Source organism: Engraulis encrasicolus, chromosome 13, assembly GCF_034702125.1.
Source record: "Engraulis encrasicolus isolate BLACKSEA-1 chromosome 13, IST_EnEncr_1.0, whole genome shotgun sequence".
In the NCBI taxonomy this organism is placed as follows: Eukaryota; Metazoa; Chordata; class Actinopteri; order Clupeiformes; family Engraulidae; genus Engraulis; species Engraulis encrasicolus.
Window position 1 is genome coordinate 36549022 of NC_085869.1, and position 14211 is coordinate 36563232.

At 44.0% G+C, this 14211-nt stretch overlaps 1 protein-coding gene and 2 non-coding genes across 6 annotated transcripts in view; all 3 read right to left on the reverse strand.

Annotated features, from left to right (window-relative positions):
- Nucleotides 1-438: 438 nt before the first annotated feature.
- The window catches only part of tfdp1a (transcription factor Dp-1, a), a 32238-nt gene continuing 18465 nt past the window's right edge, over nt 439-14211 (reverse strand). For all 4 annotated transcript variants that reach the window (XM_063213834.1, XM_063213835.1, XM_063213837.1 and 1 more), the window contains exons 8-12: nt 13622-13690; nt 10780-10931; nt 6857-7023; nt 3301-3379; nt 439-2210 (exon numbers count right to left, since the gene is read on the reverse strand). In XM_063213834.1, coding sequence (XP_063069904.1) covers nt 2072-2210; nt 3301-3379; nt 6857-7023; nt 10780-10931; nt 13622-13690 — 606 coding nt within the window. In that variant the 3' untranslated portion in view covers nt 439-2071. The remainder of the gene's footprint in view (nt 2211-3300; nt 3380-6856; nt 7024-10779; nt 10932-13621; nt 13691-14211) is intronic.
- On the reverse strand, nt 7499-7634 carry LOC134461920 (small nucleolar RNA SNORA57). The gene has a single exon (XR_010037455.1). It is a non-coding gene; the product is annotated as a small nucleolar RNA SNORA57 (small nucleolar RNA).
- On the reverse strand, nt 11977-12112 carry LOC134461919 (small nucleolar RNA SNORA57). Its single transcript, XR_010037454.1, has one exon. It is a non-coding gene; the product is annotated as a small nucleolar RNA SNORA57 (small nucleolar RNA).

Consider the following 14211-nt stretch of genomic DNA (forward strand, 5'->3'; position numbering starts at 1 on the left):
TACCTCCAGGGTAATCTAACCTGGCTTACTACTTAGCCAGGTTCTTGAAATACTCCCCTAGTTCTGCTCTTTAGTCCAGTGCACTCATATGCCAGCAATGCTGGCTGAAGCATGTATCCTAAAGTGCAGCAGGCACTGGAGAGCACAGTGCGTTATGTCCCTGAGGGGCGTGGTGACAAGCGTGACGAGCAGAGGAAATGTGTACTGTATGTTTACAGCCAACAGGGTGTGGGTCTCCCTCTCCCCCACTCCTCTCTCTGCCCCATGCTGGGGCATACAACTGCACAGTGGTCTGGCTACACTCAGTCATGTTTAATCCTCTTTGTAAAAAGGTCCAATTAAATTTGTGCTGCAGATTCTATAAATGCACGACACAAAAGTACACTGTACCTTCAAAACGAGTATGTATGCCCGAGAACCTCAGACCCACACAGTATGGACTATACAAAATAGATTTTTTATTGGGTTTTTTTTTCTTTTCTTCTTTTTTTCTCACCATTTGAGTTCATTCTGTGCAGTGTTATAACCGATACATTAGTGTGAGCAATAAACACATTGAATTCCACTTGTTAAAACGTTCTCTATATTTAATTTTTCAAAACTTATATTAGATTACAGAAAAAAAGTTACTTGGAAGAGTCAGTACATGTGTTGTTCAGGTTTTTAAAAAATATGTTCAAAGGGAGTCAAAAAAGACCAATAATTATTACCCACTTTTTTGGACATCCTTATCGCCATCTTATCTTTACAACCTCTCTCTTTTTCAAACTTTTCATCACCAACCCGGAGAGGACTCTAAAATCTACAATCTTCAGGAGATTCAAGCACGTCATTCACAAACAAAAGCCTTTTTTGTTATTTTTTGTCTTTTTCTTTGTGTTTTTTTCCTATAAACACTCATGGGTAATGGAGTTTCATTTTGTACTCCCCCTGACACCTCCATCATTGGTAAACACAAAAACGAAAAACAAAAATAATAAACAGGCAGTGTGAGGGAAAGGATATCGCCTCTAAAGCTCTGAATTAAAACAAAAAAACAAAACAAAACACAAAACAAAAAATAAATGTCGCTCAGTAGAGCATCCCCACGCAAGAGGGAAAAAAAAGCTGCCCAGAAGTTGGCAGTGAGCCAAACACACAGAGGGAAGGAGAGGGAGGAGAGGAAAAGGAGGGAGGAAAAAACAAGAAAAAAAGAACGATTTCAATTTTTAAAAATCTTGCTAAGAATCAGCATACAAAAAGATAAGTGTCCACACACATCCACATCTGCCCAACTGACGGGGCAAACGCAATTGGCAGCATGCGTGTCGAGATTCTCCACATCCTTCAGTCTGCATGGGGCGTGGGTGGCTGCCATCTTGAATTTCTAGACCATGTCGCCTTAACATTTTAAGAATAGAATAAACTTATATACTGGAGATAATCTATTTCACACAGAGAGGTCACTCTACACATGAACCAAGGCTATTGGTGGCCACCTGCGACATGGGAAGCTTTAAACTCATGAGTCCAGGGCGGCGGGTTTCTCAGCTGTAGAAGAAGGCAGGAAAGATCAGGGTAGCTAAACGTCCTAATGGTGTGCTGCGCCAGGGGTGGACGTTACAATTCCTTAAAACTACAGCGGAGGCCCGTCTATTGAAGAACTACGAGTCCCAGCAGGCAGTGGGGGCATGGCATCCTGTTTGTGGAACATTGTGGCTTCTAGAACCCCGGCACAAGAGACTGATCCGAGAAGGGAACAAAAAATGAACTGCGTGTAGTAAGGACTCGAGCCCTTTAACCTGTTGACACTCTTCAATGCCCTTGTCAAGTAAAAAAAAAAAAAAAAGATGGAGGGAGAGAGAGAGAGAGAGAGAGAGAGAGAGAGAGAGAGAGAGAGAGAGAGAGAGAGAGAGAGAGAGAGAAAATAGTCCCGTGGGAGGGCGACGTAGCATTTGAGAGGCATCCCTTGATGAATATGGCCATTTTTTTCAGAGAAGTGGGTGTGCTGTGCTGAGCCAAGCACGCCGAGCAGAGAGGGTCGAGAGCTGAGGACTAGCAAGGAGAGCTAGCGAGGACAAACTTGGGGACTTTAGTCGTCGTCATCATTCTCGTCGTAGTCATCCTCGTCGTCATCGTCCCCCATGTAGGACACGGGTGTCTCCACCCGGGAGCCGCTGTAGTGGGAGTCGTTGGAGCTGGACGCCTGGGTGCCGTCCGCGCCGCTGTCACTGGCAACACAAGGAGACAAGGAAGCATTAAGCTACATTCACACGCAGGGCCGCTGACAGGTTTGGCTGGGCCTGGGACAAAAAAATATCAATGGGCCCACCCTTCCTCCTACCCCTCCATTGTCCATCAATGGAAAGCCTAATGCAAATGGGTGGAGTGTCCCTTTAACAGCCAGACAAATTGATGACCACAGGACACAGAGGATATGGGGGGAGGGGACTACAACCACAGAAATGACAGAAGTATCAGTTATAGCAGTTAAGCCAGGCAGGTAATGCTTGAGGCAGAGACCTCAAGGAAGTACTAAAACCACAGCGGTTATGGAGACAGAGGAGAAGGTATTAAAACCAGAGAAGTTATGCTTATGATTGCATCACACAGAGAGGAGACCATGAAGGATTATAAACCACACAAGTTATGACAGACGTTTTGCAACATTTCCTTTGTAAAGGTAAGAAATTTGCCTCAACGCGTGTTCTGACCGGTACACCAAAGAGCCAGGCTCGTTGTCATGAGTCAGAACACACCCCCAATACGAGTGAGTCAAGACAATTTTCACAGAGCGTAGGAAGTTATGAAATGGTGCCAGGAGGGGAGGAGGTAGTGAGATGGGACGGGGCATAGAACAGTCAAAGAATCGCCTAGCAGGACAATGCTAATCAGTGGACGCAACGCCAACTCCCGGGTCCTTGTCGCTGCATAAAAATAAATTCGCCCAAATGTAGTAATTTATTGAGATTACAGACTGCAGGTTAATATAAAAAACAGAAAACACATAAGGCCAGTTGCAGGGAGTCCAGAAAAAAAATACTACCAGGTGAGATGTGGCTCACTACCTTTTACTAGCCATTATTTTGCACTTTCATTTACTACTTTTTAAAAACCCGCGGGCACCCTGTAGTAAAGCAAGATATCCCAAACCCAGTCTACCCAACGGAGTCTACCCAAGTCATTAAAGGTCTCCTAACCGAAGGACTCCTAAAGAGGCGTCCACCTAACGTCACATGGATCCAGGAAACTGGATGGGCTTGATGCGTCTTACTTTACTAGACGATTCTTTGACAGTTTAATATCCTGTGCAGTGCTTACCTGCCGACGTGATATCGCCCTCCATTGGAGGACGAGGCGCCAGTCATGAAGACGCTACTGATGGGGCCCTGGGCCATTTCTGTGGGACAAAGACGGTACAGTCAGTGTTAGTCAAGTCAAGTGTACTTTGTTCAAACGCTGTGCTAACCCTGTAACATAGTTTTTTGACAGTCTACAATATGCATTTAAAACTAAACATACAAGAAGATATTCACACACACACACACACACACACAAGGTTAGGGCACACCATCACCACAAAGGCTACGTGACTGGCATTGCATAACATCGTAGAAAATGCAGCCCCTGTGGGAAGGGGGAAAAAAATACGCGCGCACACACACAAAAAACACAGCCCACTGATGAGCCTTGCACTGGAAAGTGGGACAGCATCCAACACCTCCACAAGTCATGGGGACAAGACAAAGCCTGAAGGGTCTAGCACTGAAGAGGAGGTAGGAGAGACAGAGTGTGCACCAAGAGCCACATTCACACTTCTGCCAGACTTACCGGACAATTTTTTCTCTGTTTATTCGCCTACGGACGTTTCGGGCAGAGCCCTTCTTCAGCTTGTAATGGCAAATGCCATTACATGCTGAAGAGTGAAGAGAGCACTGAAGAGTGCCGTCCTTCGCTTCCTTCATTCATCAATATATTATGTGGGATTCAGCACCCAATTATAATCTGTATCAACTAGTATAGGCGATAGTGTGAACGTGTCTCCTTCACTTCATAAGACTTATCGGACAAACACAAATATATTGATCATGGCAACCGTAACAGGAACATAAACCCTGTTGCTTAGCAATCATAAGCAGTGGGCTTTTAGGAGAGGTTGAACTGAATACATCCAATTTTCGTTTAAGGAGTGTACATTTTTCAGGGTCTCTGGCAGGAAGACCTATTATCATTTTATCCATTCCATTACATTGCAATGCATTTGGCAGATCCTTTTTTTAACCAAACCACATCGCAACAATGATTTAAAGCAGGGCTATTCAAATGGAGGCCCTGGGGCCAGATAAGGCCCTTGGATGGCAAGGTTCTGGCCACCCATAAGGTCAGAACAAAATGAAAACAAATGTGTGTGCTATATGTGGCCGTGCATAACTTGCATAACAATCACTAACACTTCAGGTTGGGGATATCTCTGCAATGCATTCACATGAGAGTGAAATCTTATCGAAAACAGAGTCATAAATAGATCATCCTAAAGCTACTAAGAAATAGAGAAGCCAATATCTGTTTCGCACCCTAACTTCAGACACTGTGCTGTTGCACGGTACAGATTCTATGTTAGGATTCTATGTTGAGTTTGACATTGCTGTCCTAGATGAAGTGGTGTTCTGAGAAATCACCCACGCGCACATGCACTGGATTATGAAGGTGTGAGAAGCAGGGTCCTCACCTGTAACCTAGAGCTCAGACTGCCTGGAATAGAAACCTTTACTCTTTGTTAATCTATATCTCTAGACTGATGCTCTACAAAGGCTGCTTTCAGTATGAGGTGGTCATATACACCAGTTCCCACTTGAGCGTGTGAAGGTGCAACTGAAGCAGGGCTCTCGCCTGGAAAAAAGAGCTCGAATAAGCTTTGGCACCAGCCAAGGAGTTTATACAGTAAACAATACTAAGGTGTCTGGGCCTATACTCTTCATACTTGACCCTTGACCTTCACTCCTCTGAAGAGGTGTAATCAGCAAAGCAAGCCCCTCTCCTAGAACGTAGGGCTCGAGTGCCCTTGGCACCAGTCAAGGAGTGTATACAGGAAAAATTATCCATTATCCTTACTTTTTACCTTCAAACAAATCAATCAATGAAGTTATCTTAGCTTATGGTTCTTGGACTAGAGTCTGACTACATTCTTTATCCTCATCTGTACAGAGATGTTAGAAGACCACCTCATGTACAGAAAAGGAATGTGAAGAGGTAAGAAGCAAGGTCACTCACTTTTGTAACGTATGGCTCAAGTGCATTTAGCACCAGCCAAGGACTCTGAGTATATACAGAAAACATTATTAAAAAAGATGCACTGTGTAGGATTGTGGCCAGAGTATCTACTGCAATTACATTGCTTACTGAATCAGTGCTGCCTATTGACAAATCACATGTATATATTTCTTGTATATTTACTGAGTAATAAACTTATATTTACTAATATGACCAAAGTATACTATGTTTCACAGCTAACAATGTCTATTGCTGGAAATCCAAAATGGTGGACACGGAGAAGGTCCACCTTTTCATGTATGAAAAGTACAATTGTCCTAGTCATAATGACAATTTCATTTGATGGTGGTGGTAAGTATTTGTGAAAAAGGTAACAACATTTGTGAATGGGGAGCACGAATTCTGGAAATAAACTTTAAAAAAATACTACACAGTGCACCTTTACGGCTGTGATACATGTACGTAAATTCCACCCGCTCTCAACCTGCTCGCTCGCCTCGCGTGGTGACGTAGCATCGTTTCCCGGTCAAATTAGCTTAGCTTAGCAAATGCTGTGGTCAAACAATCGTCTCTCTTCAATCACAAACACTGTATGTACAAATAAAAATGATGAAACAGGAGCGAATATATTGGTCACCTTAACCCAAGTGTCATTTATTTTAAAACCATCTGTGAAAAATGACCGGCAGATTTGACACCACCGAAATCAAAACAGCCTCCATTTTTAAATATCCCAGTACTGCGGGTGACGCACGTGACGTCGTACCTATGTATTCACATCTCCACAGAGATGTTAAGATTCCCCCCTCACATACAGACACCGTAGCAGATGAGAAGGAGATCTTAAAATATCTTCATTTAAGGACATCTTAAAATATGAGTTTTTTTAGATATTCAATTTTTAATTTTTTTGTTTATCATAATTCATATTCTGAGGGTTGTTGTATTCCAAGCTGATTGTGTAATATGTAGAGCCAGAAAAGAGCTTTCAAACAACACCACAGACAGCTTTTTGTGACTAACACTGACTGATATAATCAAGGCTGAATGTATAGTGTCCTACCCTCATTTGTAAACCTTCGTTAGTCTGTTTCTCCCTTAATATTAATGTCAGATTCAAACCAATGCAGTTCTGGGGCGCTACCTTGCTACAACGGCAACCCGGGTTCGATCACGGCCCGGGTCCTTTGCAGACCTTTCCCTGTCTCCAACCCACCATGGAAAACATTTCCTGTCTCTCCCTACTGTCAATTCACTAATAAAGTCTATAAATAAAGTAATGCAAGTAGTATATTAGTAATAAAGTAATGTATAGTAAAGTAATACATGTATATAAAGAAGACAGGCGCTCACCTGTAACATATGGCTTGAGTGCCTTTAACACCAGCCAATGAGTGTATACAGAAAACATTATAGAAGACCTCCTAACAAATATAGACACCATAGCAGATGAGAATGTCCCAAATACACTTGAGAATGTGAAGGTGCAAGAAGTAAGGTCCCTCACCTGTAACGTATGTCCCACCCTACTGTCCTGTCACAAATAATGTCTAAAAAAAAAAAAAAAAAAGACACACACACACACACAAATCAGCCAGGCGCTCACCTGTGACGTATGGCTCGAGTGCCTTGGGGACCAGGCCGCGGGCCACCTTGAGGTCCTCTGGGGAGCACTTGCCCACCTCCAGGCCGTACGCCATGCCCATGCGCTTCAGCACCTCGATGTCATCATGGATCTCAAACATGTTGTCAAAGTTAAACAGGTACTCAAACCTGGAGGAGGCATGAGAAGGGCAAAGAGCAAAGCACAAAGGCAGAAAGGAGACAAGAGAGGTGAGACATTGGCAATCGGGCGTTATATCGGAATAGAAAGGCTATAGAACCAAGTGAAATATTCATAGGCCAATACACTACTGTATATTCAGCACAGGAAGGGACTCTATTGTACTTCTTTTAAACAACCTAAGCAGACATAATAGTTACTCGAACCCACAAGAGGCACCCGAGACAAGAGGGCAGGTGAGACAAGAGGGCAGGTTAGCCAAAAGCATCAGAAATCAGCATGGATAAGTAGCCATCGAACAGTGGAGAGCTTTTCCAGTACCAATGAGCTGAAACATGAATCTTCAAAGCACCTCTGTATACGGCCCTTTTAATTCAAGTATTGCAAGAAATACACCCCAGTTTTCCAAACCATTATCTACATTTCATTGTTCCTGGTCAACCAGCTAATAAGAACAGTGTTTGTGTGTGTCCCAGTGATTGTGGATAGAACCAGTAGACAGTGAACATACTGGTACCAAAGACATAGCACTGGCACTTCTCTCCCTCCGTGCATTACACACATGAGTACTGAAAAACCACATGCATGCTCAGAATGGAGGTAGCCAAACGTTACCTTTACTTCACAGTATGCTGACCGGTTTTTGCAGTCTGCAGTGCAAACATGTCTATGACTGTCCTCTTTCATTCAAGTCATGGTAAGTCAAAAACCTCAAGGATAACAGTCTGAGAGAGTCATGATGTTATGTTTGGTATGAAACCAGAATTTCCATCTAAAATGGTGCTTCCATGTTTTTACACTTTCCTGCGTCATAGAAATGCATATATTTATGGGAATCCACACCTGAGCAGGAACAAAATGTTCTCGACACTGCAAGCTGTGAATTAGGGGTGTAAATAGTAATTGATATGTATCGATGCATCGATCCTACAGCCGACAATCGAATCAGAGGGCATTCTTAAAGGGGTATGCCACTATTTTGGGGCTTAATACAGTTAAAATCGCTGGCTGGGGTTTATAAAGGTGGTAAAGTGTCTTATTTTTCATGTTAAGCGTTGTCTTGCTGTAAGACAAGTTAAAAGAGGGAATATGTCGCTAAGCTAGTGAAAGTCAATGTATCCGTGTAGCATTGTAGCATGCTACACGGATCCATTGACTTTCACTAGCTTAGCGACATATTCCCTCTTTTAACTTGTCTTAAAGCAAGACAACGGCTTACATGAAAAATAAGACACTTTACCACCTTTATAAACCCCAGCCAACGATTTTAACTGTATTAAGCCCCAAAATAGTGGCATACCCCTTTAAGCATCGAAAATAATCAAATCGCTGGCCCCTGCCCAATGCCCTAGCTCCATCACATAATAGAAGTGGAAAAGTAATTGAAAACAAAATCGTATCGAATCGTTGGGCATTCTTGAGTATATAATAATCTTATCACTGCCATAAGAAATCGATATTGAATCGCATCGTCATGGAGGCTGTGATTTACACCCCTACTGTGAAGTGATGTGGCAAATAAAACAAAGACAGCCACTGCAACAATGACCTTTAAAAAAAAACAAAAAAAACACTTAGGTTGCCAACAAGACCTGAAACACTCTCCACATTCACACCTTCTCCCTGCAAAGTGTTAATCAGCCTGTTAAGGATGAGAAGTCGGGTTTGCTCTCAGAGTCACACAAACATGCCATTCCTATCTGTTTGTTGGGAGAGTTTGAAGTGTGAGTATTGAGTTCCTAATAGGATTTGGAGACACGTCATCAGCTAGTTGGTCAAGTGCTACTGGATGGAGCAACTTCTACATTTGTTGTATGAGTCGCAATCCGCTGACAACTGATGTAAACTGCTATAAATATCCGTTGTTGTTGCGGTGATATAATTTATTATTTTTGTAAAATTGACAGGTTATAATTCTCCCAATTTAAACTATAATGACGTAATCAAATAATGGGGCAAAAGTCATAACTTGGCACAGGAAAATAATATGAGGTTGAAAGGTTGTCTGCGCACTTTTGAAGGCAAACATCAACATCACTGAACAGAACACTTCTATAGATTGGCCATAAATTAGCTCAAAAACACCCAATACTGCATCTAGAAATTGATGCAGTCGCTTTAACTTGCGGGTTGGGTTTTTTTGGGCTTGTTCTTTTCGGGGTTGGGCTTGATGTTTTCTCCTGCTCTGCCGGTGATTTGAATGTGTTTGGATGTGTTTCTCAATGGCAACTCGTTTTTTTCTCACTTATCCTTACAAGTTATCCTACTACAGCATTGTTAACTCCCACTGTCTGTGGTCACTTGTGGGGATTTTAGCTGCCACACAGACCCCCACAAAGAGCAAGGTCTTCCCTGACTAGGCACGCGACTGACGGCCCACCCCGTTGGTCGCTTCTTTTGGGCTTGTTTTCACGACGTTAGTCAGTCACTTCTTTTGGGCTTGTTTTTAGGACGTCAGTCGCTTATTTCTCGTAGAAAATCTGGCAACACTGGTCATGCTGCGGGAGCCCTGCCTCAGTGTTGACTGGCTCCTTGTGGCGGGAGCCCTGCCTCAGCGTTGACTGGCTCCTTGTGGCGGGAGCCCTGCCTCAGCGTTGACTGGCTCCTTGTGGCGGGAGCCCTGCCTCAGCGTTGACTGGCTCCTTGTGGCGGGAGCCCTGCCTCAGCGTTGACTGGCTCCTTGTGGCGGGAGCCCTGCCTCAGCGTTGACTGGCTCCTTGTGGCGGGAGCCCTGCCTCAGCGTTGACTGGCTCCTTGTAGCGGGAGCCCTGCCTCAGCGTTGACTGGCTCCTTGTGGCGGGAGCCCTGCCTCAGCGTTGACTGGCTCCTTGTAGCGGGAGCCCTGCCTCAGCGTTGACTGGCTCCTTGTAGCGGGAGCCCTGCCTCAGCGTTGACTGGCTCCTTGTAGCGGGAGCCCTGCCTCAGCGTTGACTGGCTCCTTGTGGCGGGAGCCCTGCCTCAGCGTTGACTGGCTCCTTGTGGCGGGAGCCCTGCCTCAGCGTTGACTGGCTCCTTGTGGCGGGAGCCCTGCCTCAGCGTTGACTGGCTCCTTGTGGTGGGAGCCCTGCCTCAGCGTTGACTGGGTCCTTGTGGCTTGGCAGCTTGGTCAGGAGTCTGCAGCATCCCACCACTGCAACCGTTTAGGAGCTTCCAGGGATACAGGCATCTAACAACCCTCCCCAATTGTGTACGTACACTAAAGCAGTTAAAAATACATTGGCTTTACTTCTCCTCCCACCCCTTCTCCAAATTCGAAGGATATGAACGACATAAAAAAACAGCCAAGGCCAAAATGGGAAGCGCAGATAAAGCACGTCTGTCCACTACAACGGAAACATTTCTCTCGTTCGACCAATGCAGTGACCTGGACTCTGACTAGCAGCTAAATGTTTTTTCTCCTTGCAGCACCAATTAATCTCAAATGTCACCCGACGGGAGGTAGCTCCTCATTAGATTCAAGATTCAAGCTTTTTATTTGTCACATGCTTTCTTGTGCTGGCACAACTGGCAGTGAAATGAAGGCTGCAACTGCTCTATGTTGTGTCGAATAATAATAATAATAATAATAACAACAATAACAATAATAACAATAACAATAATAAGGCCCTGCCTTCTGAAACAGATCTACAATGGAACCATACCAGATGTATGCGTGGAGCAAGGTGGAACTATATTCCTCAGGCGAGAGTCAGGTTATCAATAAAGCAGAACCAAACACGTTCACATTTAACTGCTCCTGGACTTACTTGTCGTTAGAGATGCTGCAGTCGATAACCGTCTTCTTGCTGGTGTTGACGATAATGAATGGCAAATGGATGACAGAGTTCAGCGGCGGCTGTCTGTTGCTCTGCTTTTCTGTCTGACGATTGCGCTGTACCAGGTTTTTGAAGGCGATTTGCTGAAAAGAGGACATCACAGAGAAAACGACTTCATGTAAGCTATTGCATAACATGCTGACTTACTTAAAATCAGGGCTTTGAACCAATATTTTGTTTCGTTCCGAACAGAAACAGAATTATAACGTTTCCGGTTATGAGTTCCACCAATAAACTGAAAAAAATACTGTTCCCGGAACGGTTAATTTCGTTCCTTTCAGCTGATTACTTCCCATATCTGACGTTAATTAACCAAGAAAGACGGAAGTGCAAATGGGTCAGCCTACATTTCGAAGGTGTTGCATCATCAGGAGGGCCCAGCCTGGATAGTAATCCACTGCTCTCTCTCCATTCAGTCAGCGAATGTCTGATGTCACACAGGACGTGAACATCAACCGTCATGGTAACGTGCGCAGGAAAAGAATAACTTTTTTTTTGGTTGACAAACCGGTATTAACCGGTTACCATTCTTTTTCAATAAGTGTTCCTGTTCCAGAACATAAAAATAATAACGTTTCCGGTTTCGTTTCTGTTCCTTGTAAAATACAAAAAGTTCCCGGTTTTCGTTTTCGTTCCTTGAACCGGTTCAAAGCCCTGATTAAAATACATCTAACAAGGACATAAAATGCTCCGTTAATAAACCAGACAAGTAAAAGGTTAAACCAATGTCTTAATATACCAGTTTAGACATTTGGTAGCGACTTTGCATCCATATCTAAAACGCAGTGTAGGGTCAAGGGGTGTAGAGGCCTTGCTAAATGATTGGGGAGTCATTATCATCTCGGAGTAGAACAGTCAGACAGGCCCTGCCGTGGCCAACCGGTAGGGCACTCGTCTGCCATGCGGCAGACACAGGTTCAATTACCTACCCGGGTCATTTGCCGACCCCTCCCCATCTCTCTCCCTATTCGCTTCCTGTCCACCTCTCAAACTGTCCTGTCAATACAGTCGTAAAAAGACCACACACAAAAAAGAACAGTCAGACAGACAGTTGAACTGAACCGCTGTGTGTGTGTGTGTGTGTGTGTGTGTGTGTGTGCGCGTGTGCGTACGTGTGTGTACGTGTGTGTGTGTGTCAGTGATTGAGGATAGAACCAGTAGACAGTAAACATACTGGTACCGAAGACATAGCACTGGCACTTCTCTCCCTCCGTGCATTACACACATGAGTACTGAAAAACCACATGCATGCTCAGAATGGAGGTAGCCACCATTGAGGCCATATCTGTGAAAAGGGTTCAAGCAAACTTGCAGAGATATTTTATGGACTCCCATTATCAGCCAAGGGCTGAAAAAGACTTCTGGATAAAAAGTCAGGGGAACGGTGATGATTTAGGAAGTAGAGGAGCCGTTCCGGCAATCAGAAGGTTGCAGGTTCGAGCCCCACTCTGCCTGACCCCATCGATGCATCCTTGAGCAAGACTTGCTCCTGCCCCAAGTTGCTCCTGGCAGCACTGCCACCGGTGTGTGAATGAGAGTGTGAATGTGAGACATACAATGTAAAGTGCTTGGGGTGCTCGAAGGCGTGGAAAAGCGCTAGATAAATGCAGTGCATCTATCCATTTACTATGAAGGAGCAGTAAGCCATGGCTTCATAGTTAGGGAGGAGGACTTCACATCAGAGAGTTTCAGGTTCAAACCCCACCTTTACCTCTCCCTACACCTCCATCCATAGCTGAAGTGCCCTTGAGCAAGGCACCTAACCCCACATTGCTATAGGGACTGTAACCAATACCCTGTAATTGTCTGTAAGTCAATTTGGATAAAAGAGTCAGTGAAGTGTAATGTAATGATGAAAGAAAGCTCCAAAAACATGTCCAATAGCACACAACACAAAGTTGATTACAATGCAAACACTTGGAAGGCTCAAGTAGGCAGGGCAGGGCAGGCACACCCATAGCTATGCCTGTAGACTAACTGATTATGCTTGCAAGAAAACGCTGGAACTTGCTGATTATTTGGTATTTTTTTTGTGTGGCATGTGGCATTTCTGGCTACACCAGACAGCCACCCTCTGCTTGAATTTCTGGCCAACAATGGAAAGGCAGTCACAAAGTTGTTTGTGCATGCAGGCCATTTCAATACCTACTCTTAAATAATCTTGATTTACCCTGAAAGCTACAAAGTGAGACTCTGCATTAGCACCTAAGCTGGTCATTGAGACTCCATACATACAGCTTGCCCATTCAAATTATGAGGAATTGTTTAATGAACTATTTTGTATGATCCTAATGAAAGCCTGATGATACAGACATGGAGCAAATGTGAAAAGGTAGATCACATTTCATGCCATTAAAAGCCATCAGCGAGTCTTCAACCTTTTGTCAAACTGTACCGCAAACAAAAACAGGACAACGTGACCTCAGTGACCGAGATGGTCACACTGTAGTTCCCCTTGCTGTCTGTCTGTCATGTCATGTCTCATTTAAACTCAACACATTATAGCTAATTTGGTGAGAGCTGCCAAAAAAATGCTTTGTTTACAACATAGCAAATCTCTCTTTTCTTGGGTCAGGGGCAACCATGTTTCTTTTCAAACCAAGAATGCATTCCACAACAGTCTTGAGGTGCTAATATCACTTATTATATTGTACGGACCCCAACATTCTTTGCAATCCTGTCACACCGGTGCGGTGGCAGTGCACCCGTAAAGGTTAAGGTTAAATCCGCTCGAAGCCGTTGAACAAAAGCAAAAACACACAGCAAGACACACCTGTAAAATTAACTCCTGGAGTTGGGACTGTTTCTGTTTGATTCTTTCAAGTCGCCTTTGCCTCTCCACCTAAGGAAAGGAACAAAACAATAAGAGGGACATTAAAACCTGCTCCAACTGTACATACCCATTCATAGCAAGGCAGTCTTTCAGAATTAGTTGGAAGATTGAGTACAGATTGTGATAAAGACAGCCCAGATTTTATGTGAAGCTAGATTACTTTCAGTGCTATTTAATGAATGCATAGCCAATTCCTCAAAGGCCAATCTTATAATGTTACATGGTTAGTGTGCAAGAAGAGTCACTGTTCTAAGTCTGTTGCATGCATGTTTGTACGATGTCTGTTAACAGCCCTAAACGGGTCTTAGCCACCGTAGCTTAACCACAGTGGGGAGCAATGATTTTAGTGGAAAGATGTGGCTGGCACTCTGATGTTTTAGATGGGCCTGAGTAATGAACTGTCACCTTCATTGCCATAAAAGTCATCCTGTCCATTGCCTTCATTTCAATGGAATCAATGGAAAGGTTTTATTACTCAAACAAAACACTACCACCACCCTATTGGAAAGGCGTTTGCAATGGGGCTTGAA